This window comes from Pocillopora damicornis, chromosome 14 (assembly GCF_964200805.1).
Source record: "Pocillopora damicornis chromosome 14, jaPocDami1.2, whole genome shotgun sequence".
NCBI classification, from domain to species: Eukaryota; Metazoa; Cnidaria; class Anthozoa; order Scleractinia; family Pocilloporidae; genus Pocillopora; species Pocillopora damicornis.
The window spans coordinates 7,531,646-7,548,448 of NC_142683.1; the positions used below are offsets into that span (position 1 = coordinate 7,531,646).

At 39.3% G+C, this 16,803-nt stretch overlaps 1 protein-coding gene across 6 annotated transcripts in view; it reads right to left on the minus strand.

The window, feature by feature from the left end:
• Positions 1 to 16,803, minus strand: part of LOC113681230 (uncharacterized) — a 53,535-nt gene that overhangs the window by 31,444 nt on the left and 5,288 nt on the right. For all 6 annotated transcript variants that reach the window (XM_089194559.1, XM_089194558.1, XM_089194557.1 and 3 more), the window contains exons 8-27: positions 16,312 to 16,515; positions 15,902 to 16,102; positions 15,431 to 15,460; positions 14,123 to 14,430; positions 13,238 to 13,757; positions 12,112 to 12,349; positions 11,198 to 11,244; positions 9,854 to 10,227; positions 9,025 to 9,511; positions 8,381 to 8,498; positions 7,757 to 7,903; positions 7,103 to 7,152; positions 6,475 to 6,700; positions 5,504 to 5,698; positions 4,586 to 4,832; positions 3,664 to 3,913; positions 2,570 to 2,776; positions 1,823 to 2,093; positions 1,102 to 1,281; positions 432 to 500 (exon numbers count right to left, since the gene is read on the minus strand). In XM_089194559.1, the coding sequence (XP_089050685.1) occupies positions 432 to 500; positions 1,102 to 1,281; positions 1,823 to 2,093; positions 2,570 to 2,776; positions 3,664 to 3,913; positions 4,586 to 4,832; positions 5,504 to 5,698; positions 6,475 to 6,700; positions 7,103 to 7,152; positions 7,757 to 7,903; positions 8,381 to 8,498; positions 9,025 to 9,511; positions 9,854 to 10,227; positions 11,198 to 11,244; positions 12,112 to 12,349; positions 13,238 to 13,757; positions 14,123 to 14,430; positions 15,431 to 15,460; positions 15,902 to 16,102; positions 16,312 to 16,515 (4,369 nt within the window). The remainder of the gene's footprint in view (positions 1 to 431; positions 501 to 1,101; positions 1,282 to 1,822; positions 2,094 to 2,569; positions 2,777 to 3,663; positions 3,914 to 4,585; positions 4,833 to 5,503; positions 5,699 to 6,474; positions 6,701 to 7,102; positions 7,153 to 7,756; positions 7,904 to 8,380; positions 8,499 to 9,024; positions 9,512 to 9,853; positions 10,228 to 11,197; positions 11,245 to 12,111; positions 12,350 to 13,237; positions 13,758 to 14,122; positions 14,431 to 15,430; positions 15,461 to 15,901; positions 16,103 to 16,311; positions 16,516 to 16,803) is intronic.

Consider the following 16,803-nt stretch of genomic DNA (forward strand, 5'->3'; position numbering starts at 1 on the left):
CTATGCAATGAAAAAGGTGTCGATCTGTTTCTGGTTTTAATACTGGTAAAATACCCTACATAAAGCCTCCTTTTTGGGAATAATTGATATTTAGCCATAATAATATGTGTTGTGCCTACGGAATTTCCGTAGTTTCTGCAGAGAGTTCAAGCCCATTCTACAGCTCGGTGATTTTCCCACTCTCCAAGACAACAACGGTATTCGTCGCGAACTTCATGACGTTTTTTTCCGAAATACAAAATAAATTTAAATAAAACATATCTTTAATATTTAAAAAATTTATCTGCCTCATGCCAGCTAGAGGGCAAAAATCATTCAAAATCATTAAAAGTATCTTCAATTGATGTTTTTTCAACGTATTGTAAGATGTATTTTCATGTAAATCGTTCATTCAAAGGGTACCACAATAAACTTTAGATAACTATTCATACCTGGACAAGCTAGTAGATATCGACGTAGATATACTGGTTGGGGTAGACTTCGAGGTCAACGTTGACGTACTATGCATTAAAGAAAAATTACAACAATGTCAGAAGTTAAGCACTGACTTCTAATACTAACTAAATTCGCTCTATGCGGTTCATAAAACGTTCAGATTTAACGCAATAAATGCACCATGAACAGTTAGGCTCAGCAAAATCCATCAAGCGTTTAGATTCCTCTCATTACAGTCTTCAATATACGATTACAACTTGCAACGAGTGTTCAGAAAACACCCGTTAATCAAAACAGGTTACAAAAGGTGACGTGAAATGTAACTTTACGAGGCTGACTGGCGGAACTAATGTCATTAAGGCAAAGAAACAGGGATTTATTTCTGCATAGCTACCTGTCTTACGTTTTGCCAGAATTGGTAAACAAAGCAATTTATCTTAGAGGTACTATTTAAAATCATGCATGTAATCCAAAAACCAAAAGCAACAGACTGTTAAAAATTAATAGGAATGCAACTTCTCTGACTATTATCAAAAGTTTACATACTTGACACTGACATTTATTTTTCGCTAGTTTCTTGGTTTGAGTTTAAACGTTAAACTAAGCGACGTCAAATAAAAAAAGCTATAAAAAGATTGACTTTGGAGGGATTAATGAAATATTCACCTTAAGCTGCTAGGAATACCAGTTGAGACCAATGTTGATACACTCGTTGACACCGACGAAGTAGTGCTCACACTGGTTGAGGTAGAGGTAGACACACTGGTGGACACTGATGTAGAAGTACTTGTGCTTGTACTTGAGGATGTTGAGGTAGATGTGCTTGCACTCGAGGAACTTGAAATGCTTTGAATAAGTAAGTAAAAAAGGTGGAAAAAGTTACAGATGAGTACTATTTATTCTTCCTTTCTGAATTTTACATTTTCTCCTCTGTTGTTCCTTTTGTTTTTTAAGTAATTATGTAATGTGCCAAACATTTAGATGTTTTTAGTGATGCCCAATGCACGGGGCAGGTTCGCTTCTAACGCCTTCTTGTTATAGATAGAATAATTTTCTACAGTTTTATAGGAAAAGCCTAGATGCTAATTTGAGTGAGTGTAAGCGCCACAGGTAGCCCAGGTTGAGGCATTTCTCACAAACAGAATACATACCAAACTGTTAGAGGACAAGACCCCTTACAAAGGACAAGTCTAACGAATTTGTACATTTCTTTACAGACTTCCATTCACTGAAATTCGACTGCCTATCAAAAAATTAACTTGGTTTTACAGAAGTTAATGAAACTAAGAGGGACTGGAACTCTGTTTCGAAATGAATGCAATAACTTCTTAAAATTATGACTAGAGTAGCATAACAGTCCATGACAATTGTGTTCACCATCACACACCTGATGCTGCTTGTACTTGACACACTTGATGTGGAGAGCGTGACAGTGGATGAGCCAACGCAAGGCCTCTCGCACTCGCTTGTCTGATTAACACATTTCTTGCCATCGAAGAACGTTCCATTGGGACATGAACACCCTTCCACACGGGGTCCTCGGCAGCACCTTGCCCCCAGTTTTTCGCAATCCTTTGGAGTCTGCTCGCAAGTTGAAGGTAAACTAATGTTGGCAAGGTAACCACCAGTATTTTCACAGGGACGACAACATGGTAGTTCTGGAAATATATATATATGTAATAGTATGATAATAAGACTAGGAACTATGCTGAAGTTAAATAGAACAACAACAAGTCTTCAATATTGTGCCTATCATTCTAAAGTCTACATTTTTCAATAAATATTAACATAATAACTGCTCTTGATGTGCTGGATCATTGGGGAAAATTCACTCATTTCCATTTCTCTGTTTTTAACCTTCTTGAATGTTATCTATTTCGTTCCCCTTCTCCTGGATTTATTTACTCTTTGACCCCTTAGAGTGACAACTTCACCTTACAATATCTCCCCAAAATCACAGGTTAAGGTCACCAGAATAAAGGAAATGATCATCAACTAGTGAAGCTCTTGACTGTGAAACAAACTCTCCTTTTAAATACATTAGGAAATATGTAGAGGAGAGTAGGGGCAATATGCACACCGATGTTAGGTTGTAAAGGATTAAAAATGCTGCACGTAAGCTCTATAAACTCACCGCAAAAGCCTTCACGACGCCACGTGATTGAGATGCCCATCTGATTACAGGCTCGAACGTAAGTTGCTATCGCTGAACAGAAGCATGCGCAATCCCCTCCTTTGTTGCAGAGGCAAGACTCGTGCTTACAGGCCTGGAAGTAAGGCTCAGGGTCCACAGTATCGTGGCATGCTTTGAAGTTGGCATTTCTCTTGATCTCGTTGCAACCTTAAAAAACAAAGCGATTGTCTTTGTAGATCTATTTTCACAATTTTTAAACGAGAAGTAGGACGCGTTTGACATAATTTGTTAAGTCAATACATAGCCCGGTCCCCGATTTAGTTCTCTGTGACACGGTTGTTGAGCATCGTACCGTGAGGGCCGTGGATATGACGTTCGATTCTTTGTCAGGCAAAGATTTCATTTCATCCCTTTGTCCCACCCTCATGAAAAATAAACACCCTCTGTAAGTACTAAGCGCTTTCTAATTTTATTTCGTATTTTTTACGCGTTTTTCCTTTTCCACACCTCTTTGTTCATGTTTTTTGTTGAGCTTCTTAGCGTGTTTCTTCGTCAGTTACACCTTTTCGCACGTTTCTCATACCGCACGTTATTTGGCAGTCTTGTATTAAAGCCATTTCCTTTACGCATAATGAATTTTCGAGACAGTTTACCTGAAGTCGCGCCTGGCGAGGTTCTCTATTATAGAAGTCGATTTTGCAGTTATATTGGGCGTGATCAATGTAAGTATTTCTTTTTATCGTTTCGCTTTGTTTTCATTCGCCTTTTGTTTAAAGCTTGTTTATCTTAATTAGTTAACTTGCTCTTATTTATGTTTTTAGTTTCAACCCACCACTACTACTGCAAACTAATAAAACGAGCTAGTGACATCCATAGTTTAATGCTTAGTTCATTTAAAGACAATTTATGTCAGGAAAACAGTATGGGTACTCTTTGGAATCTAAAAACGCGCCAGAAGTTAATTTATGCATTTGCTTTCCAATGGAAGATGGAAAATTATATTGTTTCCGAATCTTATTTCTTCGTGAAAAGACTTAAGCTCAATTCTGGCGCTCGCTACCGAAACAAATTCAATTGCTGATATTACTAATTACCTTTCTCGGCCCAGCCTTGGCGAGATGGATTTGACAAACAAGGATCAAGAGACACTGGACGGGGGCAGTCATCGTCATCTTTCCAATCATAACCAAACTCAACGTCATCATTTGCCGTGACATTATCGCGAAGCCGCAGGTCATCCTGAACGAGTCCGTTGAAGTTGCCACACAGACCAGAAAGCTTGCCAGCCTTCCTATAGGCTGGATTGGGCGTAATGTATACCCGGGAACCTTGGTCAAATCGAACCTATAGAGACAGTTTTTAGATATCTTTAGTTTAAGAATTTTCTGTAATCAAAGACCCTATCTCCCCATAAGACTCTTCCGACTTTGCTGTTGTCACCACAATGCAAGGAATTCGTCACTTACGAACCTTTAGCTCAGATGGAAGAAGAGTCTATCGAAGGAAGCTTCTATAAATTTCTAACAAGTTACACATACTTTAAAAATGGACACATGTAGAATGACATGTTGAAGGTAAATTATAGAAACTTAGCCCGGACGAAGGAAGAAAATGGAGTAGAGCACAAATAACGTGGAAGAGGATTACAGGGAGTAAGCGCCAGGAGATGAGATAGCAATGGGGAAAAGCCGTACCTCAGATGTTTGGAAATAACTAGAAGAAATAAAAACTTATTTCGTTAAGTGTCTTACATGTTCTTAACGCGTGAAAAGGAAGAGTGTACGTGAGTTTTAGCTTTGAAAAACACTCAAAAAAGGCATATAATTTTCAATTCAGACAACAGAGGAGTGGGAGGAAGACTAACGGAAATTGAGAAATTGAAAGGGACTGCGAGATATTCGTTTCAATTTTATCACCATAACACGATCAAACCAATTGAGAGAATCCAAGACTCCAAACTTCCCGCCAACAAAACGAGCAGAGAATCACCTTCTTGCGAAAAAATCATCCTCTTACCTCAAATTTAACGAAGAAAGGGTTATTTTTCTCGTAAATACGAGCGATAAGGAACAACCCCACGTGAAAAATCTCTACATTAGGAAGGTCTGACATCATCCGGCACGGCTCGGGATATTGTCCGGGTTTGTAAGTTTTTGTAGTCGGATTTTGAATAATGCTAAATTCCTTTTGGAACAACTCCACAGTTGCTCCTCCCTCTAATTTAATTTCAACTCGTTTGCACATCTGCAACTCCAGTGAATCCCTACAAGAAGTAAGCAACACTTAAATCATCTTAGGTTTTGAATAAGAGATCAATTCGACCGTCATTGAATGTCAAAAACCTAACACAGGGTAGTCAAAACAGCCATTCAGACCAAAGGCAAACGTGACAAAAGACCAATGAGAATTCTTATTAAAAATACAGGCAAATTGCTTAAAACGCGGGAAAATGCGGGTGACCAAGTTACGATTGGCTTTACTTTTGCATCTGATTCGTTGATGCATGACGTAAATTTTCTGGACCAATCACAAAACAAGGTGAAATAAACTTCACTAATCCGGGACTGCTTTCGATAATTGATTGAGAATTGGTTTTAGGATCTAACCTGATTGCCTAATTCTTTCGCTCCTTTCTGGCCCCTTATGGCTGAGTGCATCAAGATTTAACTAGCACGATACAACTAAGAGTTTGGGCCTCCCTATGAACGAGATGTTTGTCCATCACAGTCAACCTCTTGTTCCCTCCCACCCCCCAATAATGATTGCTGGTAAAATATTCTTACTCCTGGGTGGAGTGAGGCAGTATGAGAGTAGAGTATCATGCCACCATCTTGGTCTGGGAAACGCACCTAAATATTGTGTATTACACAACAGCGAATACGATAATAGGACGGAAAATATCACAATGAGTGAATGAGGGCCGAAAGGCCATACCTGCATGGTTCGTTCTTGACAGAGATTTCGACAGTATCTTCTTTCATCATGGTAAACTTGCAGCTCTCCTGATGAAACTTGATCCATCTTCCATCAAATGATCGATAATGATCCTGACCCGTTGCGGCGCACTCGTATTCCGGCGACGGATTGATCATGTTGTCAGAGATCCATTCACGAGCGCCGTTGCAAGTTCTAGTGAGTTTAAAAAAATCAAGAAATTAACGCGTTAATAGTCTCATTATCCAGAAACTAGAACATAAGCGCACAAAACACTAAGCTGCATTTAAGAAACTCCGTCGCGGTCTGTGATTTCCGATAATTCCTGGCTAACTTGGTTTCACTTCCTTTAGTCTTAACGCGTTGGTAATTGTCCACCCTAGAAGCCAGTTATGTTGAGGTTGTGTTCTATTGAAAAGCAATTCCCTGGGCTGCTAATTAATGATTAAATACCGTCATTGCAGGACTCATAATGCGAGGGATTCTTACTTAACAAAACACAAGCATCACAGCGGAGCAGCCACAAAGTCACATTGCTGGCGAAAGGAGCTTATCTGTAACATGCATAATATCCAATTATCTCTTAAACTATGATATTCAATAATATGCTACAGAAAAAACGTTATAAAAGAAAATTTATCATATCATAGTTGTTTTGCATTAACCTTAAGTTACTCGCGGGAATGACAAGTGCATAAGTAGGTGTCAAAAGGGAAACTGTTTAGTGTACAAGGCTGGCTGCAAAACCTTTTTTTACGATGCCCCCTCCCCACGGGAAAAATCTAGTTATTAATACCTTTTGATAAAAGTTTCTTTGCTACGTCAGTTTTAATCCTTTTTCATCTATTTTTGAATAAGATAACAATACAAGACAAAGAAAACTTAAGATAACACAACTTTGAAATACTTAAACAGAGAACGTTTCAAACACTTCAAAGTTGTATTCTTTTTCGTTTTTATAGTACACATACTTTGAGCAATCAACTGGGTTGGTTTCACCCTTCTGGTAAATCTTGTTGTTGTGTTTACAGCCACACTGATTCTTTTCCACACATGTTCCGTTCTCAAGGAGCAGTTGATCACCAGGACAGAAACATCCCCGCTTACACCGGGACTGTCGTGAGATGTCACTCATCAGGTAATTGTCGCATGTAAGACCGCAGTCTGAGTACACCTTTCCTTCCTTAGCGCACATTTCTACGAAAAAAAAAAATTGAAAAAAATTGCGATTATTCAAATAGGGGTCGAAATAGAAATACTTTAAAAATGTTAAAACAGTAGCTTATAGTAAGTAATTATTGGTTGAGGTGGAGCATTGAGCCGAAGGCTGAGGCAGATAACACAGGCAGAATTATGTCAAGAAAGATGATCGTGGTTAAAAAGGCAATTAAAGTAGCTATGAAGACAAAAAGATATAGTTTAATTACAACTCGGTGTAAAGCGAAATATGTTTTTTCGTCTTATGAGCGCGGGACAGAGAGAAAATTTTGAGTCCCCGAGAAAGAGTCCAACCTCAACCTTAGACCCCCCATGTATGTTGAATTAAACGAATGCGTGTGAAAAATCTGGCCACAAGTTTTAAAAATTTGAAGTACTTACTATCACAGTCGTCATCTGTACACTCCCACTGTCCACCTCCTTTGCAAGTGCTAACAGCAAAAATATATTAAAAATACAGATCAAGTATTACGTCCTAAAATCTTTGCCTATTGATTTATCACTACTTTATCTTATACTAGCTTCCAAAGCGCCTGCGCAGGCTACTCGTCTTTGATGGGAAGCTAGTCCATCATATGTGCTGGTATCCAGGCCCTTCCCGACACAGAATTCCCTCAGGTTTCTCTGACAGTTTGCAAATACTCATGCCCACTCCTGGGTGAAGTAAGACCCGATGAATGTTAGATGTCCTATCTTAAAAAAACAGTATGACCCAGCCAGGACGCAAGCCCGAACCTTTGAATATGGATTAAAATGCAAAAACCAAAGGGGCAACGAATCTCCTTCATAAAAAAGAATCATATTGATCTATTCACTTTTGAAACGATAAGTGCGCTGAACACAGCTTTTCAAGTAAAATTTGCAAACACAAAATTCCGACTCTGAACTTTTAACTTCATCATTCTGAGAAAGTAACGCGGTGATCGCACTCCTCTACTTCCTTCCTGCAAATCTTGGACATTTCACAGTACTCAGATGACTTCATTAGCGTACAAACGTTAACCTTAAAACCAAAACAATAACAATTAAACGTACCAAGTGTTGCATTGGACAAATCGTGTGGCTCCCTTCTCGTACTCTTTCCCTTCAAAGTAACAAGGACATTCCTCCTTTAGCACGCATTTATTGCTCCTCAGAACCTGATCCTCATTTTTACAGTAGCAAGCTTCTACGCAGCCACGTCTGGAAAAAATTGCAAATGTCAGGGTAGCTTACATTAGGAGTGTACGACGGTTATAGAGGTTCGAGGGTTTCCAACAAACGTCTGACACAGTGGAAATTAATGGGTGATTATAGTATTTTCTGTAAGAAGCTTCCGGGCGCTCATTCGAAATTTCGGGTAAAAGGAGGGATTGGAGGAGGTTATTGGAAGGAGGGAGCCTTATCGAGGGGGCGCGTATTAAGAAACCTTTGATTCAGCTGTAGTTGCGGCTTAAAAAGTTATAAATATAGTTGAAAGTGAGGGAGGGGGGGCGCCTGTTTAATATATTGACCTAGGAGGGGGTTTTTATAACTGTGTCAGTATGTGTTGAGGGACAAAGTGACATACTACGAGTCCTTTAGCAAGGTACTTTTATTACTTCATCATATTAGTTACTTCAACGTCTTAAGTTTCCTATCGGGTTGAAAGAGTTAGTAGAAGTGTACAAATGACATTACCTCCTACAATCTCCGTCTTGGTCGGGATTTAGATCCTCGCAAGTCTGAGGACAAGCTAATGAGCCGTTGTTATGTCTATGACATTGCTCAAGCTTCATGTCTGCACCGCACTGGTAATCTAGAACATCATTTTGTGCTTTGTTTAGTAGATAAACAAAATTTGTGATGCAAAGAAATTTTTAAGGTAAGGGTTGACAGGTACAGCAAGAACTCAGACATATAAAAGAAGTGTTTAACTCTTTTGGGAACATGATATTGAGTGGGATTTTCTCATGATCTAATATATCAAAGAAAACTAAAGTAGAACTCCAATTTTTTAACCTCTAAGGAGAGAAAAATTGCGGTTTCATTTTGTGGAGGGCGAAAAAAGTTCGGAGTAAAGCAACTGTGTTTGAGTACGGGAAGCAATTCCAGTTTTGGTTGTTAATATCTGCAGTCTACAGAAAACCGGGGTTCGATAAATTGGGAGTCTACTGAGTATACATGTGTACCTGTGCATCTGGATACGGCGTTTATCCGTCGTCTCTTGAGCGTTTTCGTTGCTCATTTTAGAAAAATATGTTGTGCTTTTTCCATTAAGTTTGGTTATTTGAAATACACCGAGAACTCTAGATTTCGTGTGACATGCATCCTATAAAACCCACCTTCCGCGCAGCTGGAAACTAAGTTTCTCCATCCGTTCAAATCAATCCCCTTGTCCGCACAGGCCTTTGCATACCCTGCTATGACTTTACACAGGCATCCCTTGCATCGACATCCATCTTGAACACACTTTTCATAGTACTCCAACACACTCACCTCGCTGTGACAGGCAGCGAACGGAAGGGAAGTATTTTTTAATTTGAAACACTGATCAAGAGTCCACTGTTTGTTTTGTTGATAAATATTGCAGTAGTTAATCGAGCTTACCACGCTCTCTGTCTCGCATTTTTCATCGGAGAGATCTGGGATCAGCCATTCCTTGGCGAATTCGTCGATGGACACTATGTCGTCATTACTGCGCATGTGGAAGTCATCCTCTTTCATATCATTGAATGTACCACAAAGACCACATGTTTGGTCTTTTAGCGTCGAGTTCACGGTCAAATAAATGTTGTAGCCAGTCCAGTGGATAGAAAATGCCACTCCATTCTTTAAGATAAACATGAAATTGAAAAAGCGAATGAAAAGGAAGACAATACGACACTTGTTTTCGTGATCAACCCCGTTTGTTTTCCCGTTAAATATGATTTACATTCAGAACTTGTGATGGCAATGGCCCAAGTTTACATATGAAAAGGAAACAATATTTTATATCATCCCCTTAATCTCACGTAATAGAATTTTGCAAAGAGGAAAGTGGGACCTGAAGGACTTGATCTCTTAGGATCCATGACCAAACGAAATCATTGAGACGCGGACATTCTCTTCGAGCAATTTGGATAAGTTTAAAACTTTTGCTTGTTTCCTGAAGCCCAGCTCATCGATACCTACCCCAAGGTTGACACGAACAAAAATGTTTCGGTCACCAAGAAATTCGACATCCATCTTCTCGGCGGAGTAATCCGTTTTGACACTCGTCACGCTGCCACTTTGAGTCTCGATGGAAGCAGTCGGCTTACTGGTACCATCCTCGACGTCCAAAATCAAGAAAGGTTGGCCAGTGACATTCACTAGCACTTCCCGTTTACAATTTGCGTACATTGCTGTGCAGTTCCTGTTACGAATGGTAATGGAGTAACCCCGGCCTACTCCATTAGGCATGTGACACTGCTCTGACATTACATACGAGCATTCCTTCAAATGCATGGTGTACGTCTTGCCGTCAAAAGTTGTGACGTGAGGGTCGCCAATGACGGAGCAAGTTCCTAAGAGGCAAAAAAATTCATTTTTCACATTCGTGCAATGGGAGAGAACGCTGTCGAAAACAGTCCACGTAAAAGAGGTCTCCACCGGCTGATTTTGGGGGTTGAATAAAGTTAGGCTTTTGCCTAGTCCCTCTTCTGAATCTTGCACTGCGAACTGCAATCATGCTTGAGAGTCGCGATCAGTTAAGTTTTAAGAAGCTATGTGATGATCTGTGCATCAGAAAAATTTGACCCCAATTTCGGAAATTGAAATATTTGTTAATCTTCTGAAAACTTACATGTCCTTGTCCCTTCTATGTTTTTGTTTTTGCTTTTTTTTTGGGGGGGGGAGTTTTGCCTTTATTCGTTTCTTTGTTTTTCGCACACAAAAAAAGGCTTTTGAGATCTGAATTTGGAGACTGCGAGTAGCTGACATTGCAGCTAAACTAGTGGAACTCTATTGCATATTCATTTTCATACTTGAATCCACTTAAGCAGCAGTTCTGCTTTCCTTCGCATATCATGTAGTTGTAAATAAATGCAGAGTGCGTTATTGTTCACAAAACCTGTAGCACCATATTTAACTGTTTTTTCAATCTAACGAACCTAGGTCCAAATATAAAATCGCGACTTAATTAAAAAGATTCTCTTCAATCGGCCCATTAGTCATTCATTTATTTAGTAAATCGCTTACTGTATTTATTTTTCAATTCATGTTTTTTTAACGGAGGCAGCACTTTGCTACATGACACCAAAGGTTTACAAATTACATGGTTCCTCTTAGGAACAGGAATTTTCTGAGCAGTTTACCTTCAAGCGGCTTGTAAATTCAGCCGCTATTTGAAAGGCCCTAATACGGATGTATGAAATGAGTTTGAATAGTACAGTGGGGAAAAAATAAATAAGTTTTAAAATATCTTAATCAATTATTCAGCAAATGGGAAAACAAGCTTACAGATGAACCACTGAGCTAAATTCATTTAAGACCTACCTGGACAGGGCTTCTTTGAACACAACCACTCTCCACCGTTACAAGTACTAAAAATAGACAGTTTAAATTCATCAATTTTGTGAATCAATTTGATGGCCCAAGCTGTAATTGTTCTAAAAGTGCTCTTATTTCCAGGCAACAATGTTTGGAATACAAAATTGTCGATGGGCCAAAGTTATGGGAACTAGGCCTTAGCAAAAAATCTCCGTAACAAATGAGGATAACTTCCGAAAACAACTTCCGAAAAAAAACAAAACAAAAAAAAAAAGACAAATTTGATAAACGGCTCGATTACCATTTATCCAAATGCCATTTGTATCAAATCGCTACTTAACAATTTTTTCCCGATACTCAAGAACTTTTTTTGTTTATTCCTTGTTTCTTTCAGGTTATTTACAGTTAAAGGCCGTTTGATGTCTCTTGTGTACTATTTGAAGACTTCTTCATCGATCGACATCATCACTATTCACCAAAGTGGAGGTGGCTTCAGAGCGACATTGAGATGACTAGTTGTTCTAGAATATATTAAAAGTGAAATGATATAGCACAAAAAGATGATTTCAACTCATTTATTCCTACAACGATTACAAAACTTTCGGGCAAGTTACTTGGAGCTGAATAGCAAAGGATATTCGGAGTTTGAGTAGCCAATCAGAGCGCACCTTAAACGCTATCTACCGTTTTATTTTACACTAATATGAAGGGTCAAAGAAGTGATGTTCGGGCCTTGCCGAGCCTGCTTCATAATAGGTAAACCTACAGTTGTGCATCCATTTATACTTAGCTGAAACAAGCTAATTACTGTGACAGAAAGCTGAGAGCGTCAGATTCAATTCACGAGCAAAAGATCAAACAAATTCAAGAGAATGTACCCTGATAATAATCGCGAGCAATTTCACTTGTCAGAGACTCACCATGTTTCACAAGGTTCCACTCTTCGCGCTCCATTAGGGTAGACTACTTTTCGATACATACAGGAGCACTTGCTTTTTTCAACACAAACATTGCCGTCCAGCCACTTTCCTTCAGGGCAATGACATCCGTCAGTGCAGGGCGAATTACAACCGGCATTTTTGCTGTTGAGATTTCGGCAATTCAGTGGGCACGACGATCCACATTCATTGTACACGAATCCAGCTGGGCACGTGATTGCTATGGAAAAACCGAGATTCTTTCTTCAGGAATAAGCTTTTACAACTTTCAAGGGTCTTGCAAACTTGAATTTAACAAATTATTTGCATTCACTTTGACAGGAGAAGGATTTTTCGAGAGCTGTCTCGATCACAAACGGGTTTTCAAGGAGACTTCGCAGGAACTAAGACACGACATCTTAAAAATTAGCCTTTTTTAGCGGGCGCCGATATTTTGATCAGTTTTACCTTTTTTATCCCTCGCATCTTTGTTCGTAAGTGGTTCCTCCTTGCCCACTTTACGTTTTCTATCTTGCCGAACGAATAGTCTCCATGTTACAAGGCGCCAAATACTACTATAAAAATATAGCGTGAGCGCTCAGTAAATTTTTTTCGATTCTATCGCATCCAAGCGATAATTGTTTTAACCCTTTACCTCCCGTAGGTGACCAAGAAAGACAATTATGGGATTACTAATTGATCCCAAACCAAATTCTCCAAACTAACATGATGATAATCGTTTGGCAGACAGTAAGGAGAGTTACAAATGAGATCTTGGGAGTTAAAGGGTTAAACAATAAAATACGATCGTGATCATCAGACAAATTACAAAAATCTCTCGTCAGCTTTTCTCCTCACTATTCTGCGAGAAGAAACTGTGTACTACAAATTATTTGAACCCACTAGTGTAGTCAGACGTCACAAAAAGCAAAACCAGTTTTCAGGACAATACGATCATAAGATTTTACTTCCCTAATCTAACCATACTACCATTCCCAGATAGCGTTTTTCTGTTGTTTAAATTAAGTTCCAGTCACCTTTCACGGTAGTTTTTAGTTGCATTCCCGAAGTAGATTTCAATATTTTTAGGGGGGTCGTTTTGCTCAGACCAATAAGATCGTTTACTTACGACAACTATTCGGCGTCCTCCATCCTTTGACCGACGTACGGTGGAACCATGCGCAAACACGGGCGTAGAGGGCGAACGAGTCGCATTTCGCTTCGTCCCAGAATTGCTTGCTAGTTTCGTACAAGTCCGACATGCACACTCCCATAAAAGGTCGGTAATCGGTAGAATTATGGCACGGCCCGAAAGGGCCGAACATGTCCCCCAACAAACTACACTTTTCCTCGATTTCGCGTATGTCACTAGCGGTTCTATTGGGGGGCTTGCTATTCTGACTGGTTCCGCAACTGACGTCCTGTTTGAAGCTGTCCGCGAAGTCTTTGATATCCTCTTTCCCCCTTACATTGCCTTCGATGTCAGTAAAGTCGTTCGTACTGTTCGCGTCAAAAAGACCGCACAGACCCACCAACTTATGCTCCTTAGAGTGCTTATAGCTATCCGGAACTTTGATAATGACATCTTGTACACCGTCCCACAGAATGTTGATGTGATCTTGCGATTTCACCAAAACATAACGACCGCTCTGTAAAAGGAAAAAAAAGGAGGCTGTTTCAGCAACAGAGCGAAAATTAAGTACAAGGGCAACTTACTGCAGTAAGAATGACTTTTTGAAAAAAAATCTAAATATACTCTTGAAGCTGAAAAGACTGTAATAAAAAAAAAGTTGGTTAACGCATTCACTTTTATATTAAAGCGGCCATCACTTTAGGTGAACCCTGTGACAGAAATCACCGAAATTGGAAACTCTAGTGACAATCTTCAGTAAATCAAGCAATCACGATCAAAACCAGAATCGACACATACATAGCGAGGAAAACGAAAAAACAGTAGCATCATTCGTACTACAACAAACATTAACAACCACAATCCTTTTTCGACTGCACCCACCTTTTTGACATAAGGCCACGAATCCGTATATGGAAGATCAACCGGTTTATCATTGACTTTCACGATAAACGTAGTGTTGGTCTTAGCTCCAAGATATACTTTCGCACCATCTAAAATCAAGTCCAGAGATTTCTGACAAGGATAAATCATTTCGCAACCCGAATTCCCGTTCAGGACCACCTTAAACTCCTCCGGATTTTCTTTGTCCAAGACAAGCATTTGTGAACAATTTTCCTGAAAGAATCTGTAGGGCGTGTTATCAAACGTGTTGAAATGATCTCTCCCAGTGACAAAGCAAGTTCCAGTTGCTGAAAAAATATGGACATAGAAACCATGAGAGCTATTAAAGACATACCTGTTATTCAACAAACGTAATGTCATGATGTTACAAGTATTAACCAAGTTTCTTTATTTTTATGGACTAAGGTGTAGTCGACGTTCCAAAAAAAACCCCACAATGAAACATACCAATAATCATTACTTGGAAATCGTATTCATTCAATATGATGAGAGAAACTGTTGGGTTAGCTACGAACGTCGAAAAGAAACCGAGAGAACGGAATGCATAAAAAAGCGCTTTGAAGAATTAAAAAATAGCTCACGGCCAACAGTCTCTGAGCAATAGGAGTTGGTGATAAGTCTTGCGAGAACAAAGCGAAAATTGTAGCTAGGGGTTTAAAAGACTTTTCCCGAAGGCGGCCACAATTGGGGTAATAGGTGGCCGTGCCGGGAAAGTGGCCACGAGGCGGACTCCAAACACGAGAGCCTGCTGCTAAACAGACTGTGCTGAGAGGTTTTATAGGTGGCACCCATAACTTGCTATTCATTGAAATCGTACCCTACGGGTAGGTGAAAGGCAGGTAGGTACCTGGCAGTTCACTTCTACTTTAAAACCCGTGTTATGACCCTGAAAGCATTGGGGCGATTTGCGTAGCTGGAAATAATCATCTGGGTGGTGACAGCAAATCAGAACTTTGCACTCAACAAATGAAGACAAAAGTACAAGGGCCGAAAGCCCATAAGGTAATCACAGGTGCACCAGAGCGTGATAGAATTTAAACTTGTAAATAATGGTGCCTTCTATTAGTTATCAAAGACTGTAAACAAATTTGAATAAGTGGCATTGGTGCACAAGGTTTACCATTTGGTAGAATGACTCACATCATGTCAAGCCACTGAAAAGTAGTTTGAATTACTGAAGCGTGTGACAAAATTAATCCCAGCAATAGCCTAAGCATCGTTGCCATTTAGCAGTTGAAACTTACAGAAATTACGTTTAGGATAATTACTCAAAAAAGGTAAACTTACTGTTTATGAATGGCAATTTTGAAGCAGTTCCTGTAGAGATAAATTATAAAATATTGTAAGAAAAATATGAGCAATGGCACAAGAACTGATGGTTAAAAGCAAATATAAAGTAAAACAGTGGAGCAAAAACAAGAAAATGCAACAACCGCATGCGCAAACAAACTTTAACAGCAACATCTAGCACAAACATATAGACAGAGGAAATGGAGGGAATATACAAACGATTTCCATCACATAAGGGGTAAATACAATGATATGAGACAGAAGAATACACGTTTATTTGCAGTGTCTCTACTGCTGGCGGAGTCATTCGAACACGATCAACCACTCACATTACATAAAACAGACAAGGATTCCAAATAAATTTATTCCTTTGACTAAAGACTTTAAAAGTTTCAATAATTTTCTTCGTATTTTTGAAACGAAAATTAATGATGAAAAGAGGTGAGAATCATATGTAGAACTACTCACGGATGCATTTGTCCTCACAGCTCTTCATGCTACCAAAGTTATTCGCATTTCCTAGACAGCCAAGTGTCGAGAAATTCTTGCACGTATTAGACTCAGCGTCGTAGTAAACCGACTGGTTTCCACGCGGAATTCTGCTTTTTGAATATCCCGAACTCTCAGGATCCCAAATCTTTCTACATACCTCATCTGTTTCGTCGGGAACTGCCAAAAAAAGGAAAGGAATGAATATTTATAACCTTGGTAACTACCCTTTATAAGAGCCTTTTTTTTCCGATATAGGATTTTCGGGTACGTGCGCACAGTACATTATGGTTGACTAAGATCCTTTAAGTGTGTTCCGAGAATTAAGTTAGATAGCATCACTGACTGTTTCACTCCTTATGTCGATGGGAAGCAATCATACAACTTACGGCAGTATTTCTCGCATTCAATTTGATTGAATAATGTCTTTAATGAAGGGCACTGATTATTGACTTCCTCAAGGTATTTCAAACACGCTTTTTGGGTTGCAGCATCGGTCTTCCAGCCCAGAGCATCTGCGTCACTCAAGGCAAAAGTTTCGGCGAGAAAGTAGGAGCTTGCACCTTCGTCTACGTCCATCTCACAGGGATTCACTATAAGAAATTAACAAAAGACAACTTAAAGATTTAAAGATTCAAAACTGTAGTAAAAAAATAGTGCAATGTTATATGAAGCTGAATTGAGGATCGAACTTTAACCAGGTAGGTACAAACATGCCTATCGAAATAAACGAGTTTCTTGCACTTCAACCAGTTTTCCAGATTTCAATTTGATTTCCCATTGGCTAATGATGGTGTAAACCTTTCTTCGGATTGGCCGTTGTGATTACAATGGATTGTTTTCTCGACACTCAATTGAAAACCGTTCTATTTGGGTATGTC